Raw genomic sequence first — 13185 nt, forward strand, 5'->3', positions numbered from 1 at the left:
TGGTGGGGTAAATTGAGCCAGTGGCTCGGAATAATAGTAGAATATTAGTGAGCCATTGGCTCAACTTACCCCATAACCTTTGGCTCACTTTGCCCCATAGCTACCATTTTGGAAAAAATGGCCCAGTTTAGCAATTCAGGCTAATCTTTAGCGAAGGGATTAACATGGTGTTATACCTGAGTAAATCACCAACGTGTATAATATATTTTTTTAGACCTGGATAAATTTGCTTTGACCAAACATTCATTATTCCTGACATGCAGAAAATTTACTTTGATAGGGAAAAAACAGTTTTTGGTGTAAAAAAGTACTTACTACTTCTCCCATGTGCTTCACTTCATCACAGCAAGATAGAAATGATGGGTACTTCCTGAATTTATGGTCACATGACAAAACATAATCACAGTTGCCAAGATACAGGGGGTGGGTCAACTTACCCACTGGCTCATTTTACCCCACTCTCCCCTATTCGATTTGAGAAGACCCTACCCCGCTGAAATGTACGCACTACTCAAGTGAGCACAGAGTGCACACTGTGCACTACATTGAAGTGTACTTCTGGAAGTACGTGGATTGTCTTTTCTGGTAAGTGTCAGTTGGACTCTGCTAAATGTTAATGTTTTCAATATGTGAAATACATGTTTAGAGTTTTAAACATGCATTGAAATTAGTTTGTGATTCATGCAGAACTCAAACATGAAGAGAAAGGTGAAATGTTTCGATGCAACGATGCTAACGCTAGCATAGTAGCTAACGCTAACTTTAACTTCCAAAACACGCTCGCATATGCTCGCATATGCGCGCTCGCACATATCCAGAGCCCCTCCTCCTCTAACTAGCTCTCTAGCTAATCTTTGATGTCAGTTAAAGATGAAGTAGGCGAGATTGGAGGAAATATGATTAAAAAAAAGTTATTTTTAAAAAAACGTCGCTATATCGTGACAGTAGTTCATGAAACAGGTAACCTGAAAAAAATCATGTGCCTCTGTGTCCTCCGGTGCTTTTAACGGCATCTACAAGATTTCACATACCGAAGGAAAACGAGCAGTAAGAGCTGATCTGCTGTCTATGAGAGCCAAGAGTCAATCACTCGCGAACTCTGACCAAACGGTCAAACTAGGCAGCGCTGATCAAATATGAAACAATATTATGTTACTGTAATGCCTATTTCTCGTCTCAAATGTTTTCAGAATCATCTTGTAGTGCACGGTTTAGCTATAATATGACAAAGTTTGTGACGCCGCCACCATTGTTAAATCTGGTGAAGGAACGCCAAGTTCTGGTCACATGACCGGAGCACAGCCAATAGGAACGCCTTCTCAATGAAATGACCTGCGATTGGTCATAGTCTCCCGTCACAGGCTCGATTTTCTAAAGCCTGAAAACAGAGCCATGTGGAGGTGCAGAAGTCTAGTTATCTCTCAGAACACTTGAATTACAATATGCTGAAAGGTTATTATGAAATTTTTGTCCAATGATGCCAAAAATGTACCCCCTGCTGCCACTTTAAGAACAAGCTAACTTAGAACACTGTTGATGCTCGTCTCTGGCTTAGTTTTTACCAGCAGTGTTAGCTGTTAGCAGCATTCAGTTAGGTAACATTAAGGCAAACATACATTTTTAATATGTTAGCAGGATGCTGAATAGGTACAATAACCAACAGCCTAACCATTTCAATGTCTGTATAGTTTTAAGATAGACTTGAGACCAAAAAAGTGAAGCTGACTTTTTAATTTCTAGGAGGTTACAATGTGATGAAACAGGTTGATTTAAAGGGACTGTTTGTAACTTCTTACACGTATAAATCACCCGGGTCGGTGTCCCATGCGCGCTCGTGTGTGGCTACGCTTTTCAGACAAGACTCCAACACAAACTACACGGAAGCACCAAAACCGCAAAGCTCTATCTGGTGAAGCCCGTCTTGCAAAACAGTGTTGGCCGCGGTCGCAGGACGCAGGGGAGACAGTAGCTTTGGTCTCCAGGACCGGAGTCTCTGCTGTACTCTGCTCCTCTGCCTACTTGGCTTCACTCAGCTCGCTCCACCTCACGTGCATGCGCGCACACTACACACTGCAGAAGACTTCGTAGCTCTGAGAATATCTAGTAAATGTACTGCGGACGTTTGTGCAGAAATAACTACTGCAGCTCCTCCAGACCAACAGAGGTTTTCCGTGTCTTGTGAAATGACGGGGCTCCGCAGCGAGAAACTTTATCGTCTCCGACCGGGTGCCAGTGTCTCCGCTGTTCTCTCCGGCCGCAGTCGGGACGCTGAAGCAGGAAAAGCAAACACTAGGATCAACAGTAATTCATGGAGAGACCTTCGTCTGATCAGCTAACATTACTGCCAAGCAGGTGAAATATAGAGTGATATTGTGGTTTTAGCTGACGTGTGTCGCCTCACTGTTTTAAGCAATGCTCGTTCAGGTATATTTAGAGCGAGCTTGAGCCCAACGCTGACTTCTGTTGACTTAATGGCCACAGGTGTCGCTGTTAACAAGCATTTCTGATTCTTACAAACAGTCCCTTTAATGTAGGCTATTTCACTTTCAGGATTAAAATCACATATAGGCCTATATGGTGATAAGATTTCATCCATATCGCCCACTCCCCAAGGCAACATAAACTCACATCACAAATAAAAAACACTACAGGCTTTCACTAAAGCAGATGATCTTCAGATGTTAAATATTAGCATTATATTTATCAGGCTATGACACAGGAAAGAATGACAAGGTAAAAAAAAAAGAAGATATTCCCATTTCTTAATACAGGTTTTGTTTAGATGTCTGATAGGCAAAAGCACCCATTCAGCTTTGTGATTTCAAAGTCACATTGGAGGAGCTAATTAAATTGCTCTTTTTTTTAAAGTGTCAGTGCGTAGAGAGATAAATGTGCTTTTATACAGTGCAGACTCTCCAAATAAATCTGAAATGTCAAGGTAAAGCAAGGAAGTAAAGACCCCCCCCCTTTCTCTCTCTCTGTCTCTGGCTCTCTCTCTTCTCTCGCTCTCTCTCGCTCTGTTTCTCTTCTCTCTCTCTCTATTCTCTCTGTTTCTCTCTCTCTCTCTCTCTCTTGTAGTCACCGGCTGTCTGAGCGCTCAGCGTTAAAGGAGGAAGCGGAGAGAGAGCAGCAGCTCAGCGGCAGCTCGTCTACTCGACTGAAGGAACCCAAACAAATTCTACCGACAGCAGACCACCACCACCAGCTCATCTCTACACTGCAGTTTTTAAACTCCTCTACTCGGAGCAAGCGACTTTTTGCATCCTCAGAGGCGCCACAACTCGCGTTGGTTCAGTTAAAGTATAAGAAGAAACCACAGCCAGTGTAGTCCGAGAGAATGGCAGACTCTGCTGCGGTGACGGCGGTGGCGGCGGCGGCGGGCAACAACAGCGACGGAGAGGACGGACCCAGCGAGCCCATGCGGGGCTTCGCGCGCCAGGGAGCCCTCCGCCAGAAGAACGTGTTCGAGGTGAAGGACCACAAATTCATCGCGCGCTTCTTCAAGCAGCCCACCTTCTGCAGCCACTGCACCGACTTCATCTGGTGAGGATGAGAGGACACACAGGGAGGGATGTGGAGGGAGATCATAATAATCTCAATTAGCCTCTAATGATTTCATTGGTGCAGAAAGAGAAAGATATCATTAATTGTTTATTTAAATGTCTAAACTATTTAAGTTTAGATGGAATAGGCCTGTATAGGGAGAAAAACGACAGAACAAGTTTAGTTCATGATTTAATGACAATTAAAGTGAGAGAGATGTTGCCCATTGATATGAAAAAATACAAAATGGCTGTATAGTGTTTAATAGTATTACATCATGAAGTTACAGCAGGAATAAAAAGAAAGTGGGAGGGCTGCACTGGTTGCACAGATTCCTCAGAATAAACTGAATTGATTTCAGCCTTATTCTAGTCACGCTATACTTGTTGATGCTATTATGTGAAAGGTAGGGCAGAAGGAGGGAAGACATAGAGAGAGAGATATGTGGGCTGCACCAATGAGAAAGGAAAAGCTGCAGACTGTTGACTGATCTGGTGGTAAGTAGGCAAGAGGAACTGAGAGAGGCTGAGCAGTGAATTGTGGCCAGCAGAAATAACCTAACAAAAAGTGTCTGGCATGGGTCAAACACTGACACAACTTCACCTTTCCTCCTCCTCCCCCTCTTCCTCCCCATCTCCTCTAAATCATCTGTGCAGACGTGCCACCATGCAACCCACCAGGGTTTACTAGACAGTGGCTGCAGCTCGGGTTATTAAATGAGTTTCCGGCTCCAGGTTGGCCTAATTTGTCCCGTTTATTATTATCCACTATTCCCAAAACGGGCCGTTATTTAACTCCTGCGATGGGCTTTTTTAATTTGTGAATGGCTAAATGATTTGACCTAGAAGATTGTGTGTGTGTGTGTGTGTTCATGGGAATCTAATGGGGATGGTCTCACTGGTTGCAAATACTAAATAGAGGAGCACTGTGCACCCTGTGTATAATTGTTTGACCTGTTTGGGTTATCAAATCTGTCCATCTCCATCCATCTGGGTCGATAAAAAAGAACAATGAGTGATTTCACACCCACTAGAGATGATCTATTTGTAGCCACAATATGAAAATGAGCAGGGCTGAAATGTGTGTTCACGCAAGTGTGTGTGTGTGTGTGCGCGCAGTATGCGTGCACCTGCAGGCATCCCAGCATTCCCCATTGACTGACTAGGTGTGGTTGACCATTTTGCCCTGGGGCAGCTCTGCCTGACAGAATAGTATACGTGCGAGTGTGTTTGTAGACCCTAAATTGACCTCAGTACATGTACTCTACTGTTCCTACAATAATCGAATGTCCTCGCTGCCTGCATGCTTCTGTGTCTGTGTGTTAATGTGTGCTCTTTGTGATGGAAAGCTTTACCGCTGCACACAAATGTCAAATGCTGTCTGCTTCTACGCAAATATCTTGAGGTGACGAGAGAGAGTTTCAGATTCCTTTTCCAGGTTGTGTGTGTGTGTGTGCGCACGTATACATGTCTGTGCCTGTACATTGTTCAACCTGTTTTTTGTGTATGTTCTCTCAACAGGGGTTTTGGCAAGCAGGGATTCCAGTGTCAAGGTATGTGGATTTAAACACACTCACACTCACACTGTTAGGTGGTGCTCCATTGATTAATGATTGGAGGTTAACTTTGTCGCCCCTACTTTCTCTCACTGTTTTCTGTTTCTCAGTTTTTTTTCTATTCTAATGATCTCTTTCTCTTTTTAGTTCTCTCATTCAATCTGATAGTTGATCTCTCTCTAATCCTTTTTTTAAGTCTTCTCTCCTTCTCACCTCCTTCCACTATACTTGCTTCTTTTCCTTTCTCTCCACCTCTCTACTCTAGCTGAAGTGAACGTGAGTTCTGAGCTCTTGTCTCTGATTCTAAAGTCACAAATTCTTAAAAAATATGGCACAAAAACATGCATTTTTTTTGTAAATGAGGGCATGCTATTGTTTATTCAGTGTTATTGTTTTTAAGTTGGTTTTAATGAACACCATTTCCAAAGCTCAAATCTTGACTCAAAACGTCACGAGCTTAACAGGCCAGTCAGCATCCCCACTGTGCAGTTCATTTAAAGCATAGCAGTTTAAAATAGTCTTGCAACTCCATGAGATTTGATTGGATCAAAGAACAATATCATGAAGCTTTTACTCCATTCTGAGTACAATAAATACTGATGAAAAGAAAGAACAGACAACTGATTTCCTACATATTAAAATTAATGCTGTCAATTGGTTAAAAATATTTAATCGTGATTAATCGCATGATTGTCCATGATTAATCGCGATTAATCGTACACATTTATTTATTTGTTAAAAATGTATCTTAAAGGGAGATTTGTCAACTATTTAATACTCTTATCAACGTGGGAGTGGGCAAACATGCTTGCTTTATGCAAATATATTTATTACTGGAAATCAATTATCAACACAAAACAATGACAAATATTGTCCAGAAACCCTCACAGGTACTGCATTTAGCATAACAAATATGCTCAAATCATAACATGGCAAACAAGCCCAACAGGCAACAACAGCCATCAGTGTAGTGACTTGTGGGCATGTCTGTAAAGGGGAGATTCATGGGTACCAATAGAACCCATTTCCATTCACATGTCGTGAGGTCAGGGGTCAAGGGACCCCTTTGAAAATGACCATGACAGCTTTTCCTCGCCAACATTTAGCGTAGGTTTAGAGCGTTATTTAAGCTCCTTCGTGTTAAGCTGGTATGACATGGTTGGTACCAAATAGATTCTTTAGGTTTTCCAGTTTCATATAATACCAGTATCTTCACTCTAGCTTTAAAAGCCCGACCTCTGAAAGAATGATCGCGTTAATGCGTCAAAGAAATGAATGGCGTTAAAACAAATTTGTGTTAACTTTGACTGACCTAATTAAAATCCATGTGATATGCATTGGTGTTGGATTCTAGAAAAATATTCTGTACCTTTTTTTTTTTTTTTTAAAGATAATGAGAGTTGAAGTTGTTTGGATAAATTGTGGATGCTGTGGATTTAGCATTTCGTATGAATAAAGATGGAGAGTGGAAAAAGACTGTGAGAAAGCACATGGTGTAACAAAGGCAAGTCTGGAAGTGGAGGCAGGACTTTGGTTCTTTATTCATAGTGGAGCATCCTGTAGGCGTAGATTTAGGTATTGATAGTTGGAAGGTGACCAAGGATGTGGAAGGAAGTGAGTCAGCATGAAACACTGCTATATAATCAAAACTATTTATTTTTAAAAACACCCAAATGTATAATAAGATAGGGCTTTTTCCACAGCAAACATTTTGACTTGTCATAGTAGGAAAAGCACAGGTGTTACTAATAACATTAAGGATGGCTCCGTTCCATTCAAGTGTCCCGGTAAGCCATGACAGTGAGACAGTTGGGCCAGCATGCAAAATACCAGGACCCTGAAACTGAAGCAACTAAATGGAATTCAGCCATCATTCATGTTATTACCTACATATGTGCTTTTTCTACTGTGTCAAATATCTTTGGTGAAAAAAGGCCTGTTGAGTACATAACTACTTTAGGAGACATGTGAGCAAGAAACGCTCTGTCACAAAGCACCAAATCAAACTGTGTGCACCCGTTATGGAGGATAAAGTTAGAGGTTAAAGTGTGTTCATTTTGGATCAGTTCATCTATACAAATGCAGTGTTCACTTCCTGAAACGATAAGATGTCTGATTCTGTGGCTGTTGCTGGTTTCATCTACTCAGAAAAGACTGATGAAACTCAGATGGTGTAATAGTACTTGGTGCCATTTGACACGCCATGCTGATGAAGAAACCTTGATCTACTTTGCTTTCTCTTTGCTGTCTTCTCCCTCCCTGTCTCTCATTCCACCATCTCCATACTGTACAGCAGAGAAACGGATCCAGCATCAGTTTTGTGGCCACAGGAAATGACATAAGCTATCAGAGAAACAAAAATGTCATGGTGCTTTGGGCTTTTGTGTTTTTTTATTTAATCAATTTGCTTGAAGTCTATGTCTTTTTCCACTTGTATTAACAGCCAACTGAACTGGATGTGTTCAAGGATTTTCACGTCTCCTAGCAACAGTGAAATATTCAGACGCTATATGCTGTAGGATGGAAGAGGTGCTGTTCAGCACAGCAGTGGGTTAGCTGGTAATTGGCCCATGTGTATATGTAATGGCTCAATAGTGTCCTTTAGAGGACGCATCCGCTGCACTGTAGAGACCCCTCGGTGACCATGGAGAGGGAAGGGGTGTTGTGCAGGTGTTGGGGCACCTACTGAATATACTCTAGGGCTGTGGTGTGTGTGTGTGTGTAAGAGTGACTTATAGCACTTAGCAACACTTTGCACACACCTTCCATCAGGTGTGTGTTTGTGTGCATGTACTGAGTTGCTCTCCGACCCATTTGTCCGTCTGGAGCAGAGTATCGCTTCCCTAGAGCTCGGGGAGAAAGGGAATTCCTCTGCAAGGTCACACACACACGTAGAGTAAAGTGAACTCTGTTTATGTGTGCTTTGCCTCTCGGGTTTACGGTTGTGTTTGTTTGGCAGTCACATAGTTTTCACACAACTAAATGGAGGGTGTTTGTGTGTATGCAGCGTGATGTATTGTAGTCTATTATTATCTGATTTATATGTTACGTATTGTATGACTAATTCAAACAGAACGTGAGAGAAATAGTGTTTATGGCCTGGGTGTTTACATGTCTTTCAATGAAAGGTCAAGTCGTCAATAAGACCAAGCAGGTTGTGTATATACTGCAGCTCTTCTGTTTCTTGTGAGTTTATCGGTAGTTTGAGACCTGAGCGGACAAAATCGATGCCATTACTGTCTCACACGGTTTTTATGGATTGTTTGTACGCTCGCTCGCTACCTGAACCAGATCTTGTTATATTCCACTGATCACTCTGAAAAGATCTTTATCTTCAAGGTTTTTTTCATCTCTTTCCATTTCATATCACTTTTCTCTTGTTGCATCACAGGGTTTTGAAGCTTTGACCTTTGACCTCCTCAGTTTTTGTTGCTTAAAGTTGTCAGTGATCCAGAAGAGGAAGATTATATTAGAAACTGTTGCCAAGGTTTCATGCCCAAACATGAATATTGTTCATTAGAATAGCTGTTTGTTTATTGCTATATAGGAATGAGTTAGCATTTTAGCACTTCTGGTTCCCTCCCCTTGAAGTCAATGGGTTTTTTGAATGGAATTTTTAGTTAGATGCCTGAGATAAGGTCTGTGGTTAACACAAGTTTAAGAGATTTTAACGTTTTGTTCTACGACATAGAATACGTCAGTAAATACCCCACTTGTGAATTTTGAAGCTTTTATGTGTCTTAAAAAAGGCGGTTGCTAAGTGACTTAATGAGACTACTAAACGTCATCACGCCGAACACTAGTCCGCCTTTAGCCTAGTCGTGGTTACGTGAAATCATGCAACCGCTGTGTAGTTTGTTTATAGCCAATCGTTAGCTTTTTACTTCTGGCGATTTGCATTCACGCTTCAAAAAAATCATAAAAGTGGTGTTCATATGTGGAGATTATTTTACGGAGAAAAAATGAAAGTATTATAAATGTTTGTTTGGCTCAGAGTTTATTTTCTGCAATAATCCAAAATCCAATGGAAAAATCAAACCAACTTCCGGGTTGGCCTACAAAAATACGTCATCCCTGCACCACTCTATTGTTGGCCTGTTTAGCTGTGGATAAGCTGCAAAACAAAGTGTGTATAAGTTCAACAAAGCTAAGCTTCATTAGCATCATTTAAAATAGTGACAGTTGTTCCTCTTGGCCTTAATTCTGCCTTGTCATGGGTGAAAAGGGGAAGTTAGATTTGCCTCTGCTACATCATGTAGATATACTCTTACTTTGCCTTTTGTTAAAACAGTAATAGTTGAAGAGTTAAAAGAGATAGATTTTTTGCCCACAGTTTAGTCTACCTTGCTTTATTACTTACTTACTTAACCTACTGTACATAACATTCTACTATGTAGTTAAGGCAGGAAGACTCTTGTCATAAAGTTAAATGAATGAATTATTTTACAGTGTTTGCTGGTGCCGGTGCTGCTCTCTGTCGTTTTATCAATCAAGCAGCATGCTGTAGATTCAGCAGAAGGAGGCTGGACGGAGAACTCAGCAGCCTATAACAGGTTTCAGAAAGCAGCAGCTTGTGGTAGTACCAAGACGGATGTGGTGCACTGAGGCGGCTAATGTGATGCATATACAGTAACTTATATATCCTTCATGAACTAACATAAACTTTGAATTTTCTTGTTCAATTTCAGCAATACTTTAACTTCCCATTACACACCAATCAATATCTGCTGTTAAGAGAACGTGCACGGTTCAGTTTGTGGTAGAGAAAAGGCACCCGAGAGTCCACAGAAACTTGCAGCATAATCCACTACTCTACTGTCCATCTGTATGCCCAGTATCTATCAAATCTGTTGTGACTTGCATAAATTGAAAGCTGACCACAGCCACAAGTCTTTATGACGGACAAAATCTCTAAACAGAATCTTAACAGCCACATCTGAAGCCTATGGGAGGTGAGTTTTAGATGCTAAAAATCGAGATTTGTTTTTTATTGATGAAAATAGGGCTGTCGATCGATTAAAATATTCGACAATCGCACGATTGTGCATGATTAATCGCAACTTTAATACTCTTATCAACATGAGTGGGCAAAAATGCTTGCTTTATGCAAATGTATGTATCTATTTATTATTGGAAATCAATGGATAACTCAAAACAATGACAGATATTGTCCAGAAACCCTCACAGGTACTGCATTTAGCATAGAAAATATGCTCAAATCTTAAAATGGCAAACTGCAGCCCAACAGGCAACAACAGCTGTCAGTGTGTCAGTGTGCTGACTTGACTATGACTTGCCCCAAAACTGCATGTGATTATCATAAAGTGGGCATGTCTGTAAAGGGGAGACTAGTGGGTACCCATAGAACCCATTTTCATTCACATATCTTGAGGTCAGAGGTCAAGGGACCCCTTTGAAAATAGGTCATGCCATTTTGGAGCGTTATTTATCCTCCTTCGTAACAAGATTAGCATGAGATGGTTGAGAGCAATGGATTAATTAGGTTTTCTAGTTTCATATGTTACCAGTATCTTCACTCTAGCTTTAAAACTGAGCCTGGTACAACCTCCAAAGGATCATTTGTGTTAATGCGTTAAACAAATCCGTGGCGTTAAAACAAATTTGCATTAACGCGTTATTATTGCGTTAACTTTGACAGCCCTAGATGAAGATGATAGTATCACTCACAGTAACACACTTACATGTCCATCCCATCTACACCTTTATTTTTATCTCTGCTTTTTCTTTGGCTGGACAAGTGATTTGAATGCTGAGAGGAATCAAGTCAAATGCTGCTGTTTGAGTGGTGTTTTGCACAGTCTTACTTGTGAATGCAAGCAGTGAGTCTGGCTGGGTTTTGCATATTGTGTAACTCTGTATACAGTATTGCTGGCCAGGGGTCAGCTCACTGCCTCGGTGTTGTAGCTGTAAACAATAGATTAGAATGTTTTCCATACACTAGAAAGAGTCTACTGTAACGGTTGGTAGCAGTTTATATTATGTAATGTGGTGTTTCTAGGAAGTGTGTGTGACTTTTGAGAATGTTGGGAGTTTGCGTGTTTGTGCACGTGCTTCATTTTCAATTTAATGACCTCGTGAGTGCTTATTTCCTTAATGGCTGTTTGTGCCGAACTGCGTGTGCTCTAATGCTTCCACGTGACTGGTTTTGTGTGTGTGTTTATGCACGCGTTCCTAAATGAGTGTGTTAATAATGAGTTGGGTTTCAGTGTGTCGCAGTGCTGTTGAGTGTCCTCCACTGTCTCCTCACAGACTTGGGATAATGGACAAATTATCCCTTTAGAGAGCTTGAGACGGATGGAGAGGAGACGGAGTGTAGAAACGTGGCAAATAGGGCAATGAGGAGGGAGAAAAACAATTTAGATGCATGACAATATGGAAAAGAAGCATGGTGAGATGAGATGCAAAGGAAGATAAAGTGGGGGGTGGAATTCATAGAGGGAGAGACAAAAGGGGGGAGAAAGTGAGTGGGAAGGGTGTGGGATGGAGAGGCGGATTACGCATGATTTCCTTGAAAGTTCAAGTGAAAGTAGCTCGTACCAAGCGCAGGGAAAAACAGAAGGATGAAAGGCATGTTACATGTCCTCAGAGAGCAATGACAGAAAGTGCTGTTTTCTCTCTGTGGTCTTGTAATGTCACGTGATGTGATGAAACATACTCTACAGAGAACATACGGTCTATAGCAAGAGAATACAGGGAAGAGAAAGAAGGCTCGGCTTGAGAAAAAGAGGAATTGATGAAGGATTGAGGAAGGATAAATTAGGGGCAGAAATAGAAGAGATGCATGCTCTGTAAATTCTCCATAATGTATTCAATCCAATTCTCTTCAATATCCTAAATATAATCCTGTTATAGTGTATATGAGGTCTTCTTGTGCATACCATAACATGCTGTGATGATGATGACACATTTTTTTTTTTGTTGCAGTTTTTAAAAGAATTTGATCATGTTATTTTTCAAGAGGACTGCACACAACTCAAGTGGTATGTTCCTGCAGGCAGAGGACAATTACATATATTCTAAAAAAAAAAGAATAAATTAAACAAATGAATGACATGGCAATGAGGCTGGAATGACACTCGAGTAGAGAGGTGGTGGGTGAGATGTTTCTGCCAGGCAGAGGACATAATGGACTGGGAAGAAGAGGTAGAACAGAGATGAGAGAGAGAGGAAGAAGGAGATAAAATGGTGTAGGAGTGTAGATTGCACCTAAAAGAAGCCCATAAAGGTGTCGTTTGCTGCAGCTATTGGTACTCTTCAGAAGGAAAAAATCTTTATAATTTATAAAAAAGAGTTCTATTCAAGCTTCCCTTTGACTCATGGCTTTTTTTCGGATTAATTGGTTTTCTCTTGCGTTCAGTGGGAACCATCAAGCTGCTGTTGGGCGCAGTACCCACAGTTCCTCTGCATTCACATATGTTCTCTGTCTTTTTTTCATAAGCCTATTATTTAGGTTCAAATGAGATAGTGAACATTTGCAAACATCTGCGGTCTGTTGGCGGCGGCGAACGCAGCTCAGGTGCTTCTGCAACTCCAACCTGTGTGGGTGGGAGGTCCCCCAGATCCAAAACCTGCCTCCTACACACATAAACACACACACGGCATGTACGCATGCATGCACTCACACAGATCACACAAATGCATGCACAAAAACAAAACAGGTATTCATGCATGAACACATTAAACGCAGAACACACACACACACACACACAGCTGATGTTGAGGTATATCACTGAGCTCCTGAAGCAAAAGGGAAATGGATCAAAACACATCTGATTCTGTCATCCAGTCTTTTGTTTTTCCACCTCCGTTGTGTCTTTGTTTCCCAGATTTCTTTTGACCTATTGCTCTCTCCTTTCTCTCTCACTCACTCTGTCTTTTCTCTCCTCTTCCTCATCTTCTCCCCGTGTTGTCCATCATTTTGTTCTCCTCCCCTCTTTATCTCTGCCCGTTATTCACTCTTCTTACCCTTCATTGTTCTGTCTTTCTCAATATCCTCCATGCTCGTCTTGGTTTCCTCTCTCTCCTCCTTCCGCCATTCCTCCAGCTCCCCACTTCTCCCTCCACCT

General features: G+C 41.4%; 1 protein-coding gene across 2 annotated transcripts in view; it reads left to right on the top strand.

Annotated features, from left to right (window-relative positions):
- The first annotated feature begins 566 nt into the window (after positions 1-566).
- The window catches only part of LOC141780155 (protein kinase C beta type-like), a 128187-nt gene continuing 115568 nt past the window's right edge, over positions 567-13185 (top strand). Inside the window, exons 1-3 of one of the 2 annotated variants that reach the window (XM_074655256.1) lie at positions 567-585; positions 3079-3543; positions 5064-5095. In XM_074655256.1, the coding sequence (XP_074511357.1) occupies positions 3338-3543; positions 5064-5095 (238 nt within the window). In that variant the 5' untranslated portion in view covers positions 567-585; positions 3079-3337. The remainder of the gene's footprint in view (positions 586-3078; positions 3544-5063; positions 5096-13185) is intronic. The other variant, XM_074655255.1, reaches the window with a different exon arrangement.

The sequence above is a fragment of the Sebastes fasciatus genome, chromosome 13 (assembly GCF_043250625.1).
Source record: "Sebastes fasciatus isolate fSebFas1 chromosome 13, fSebFas1.pri, whole genome shotgun sequence".
Lineage (NCBI taxonomy): Eukaryota > Metazoa > Chordata > Actinopteri > Perciformes > Sebastidae > Sebastes > Sebastes fasciatus.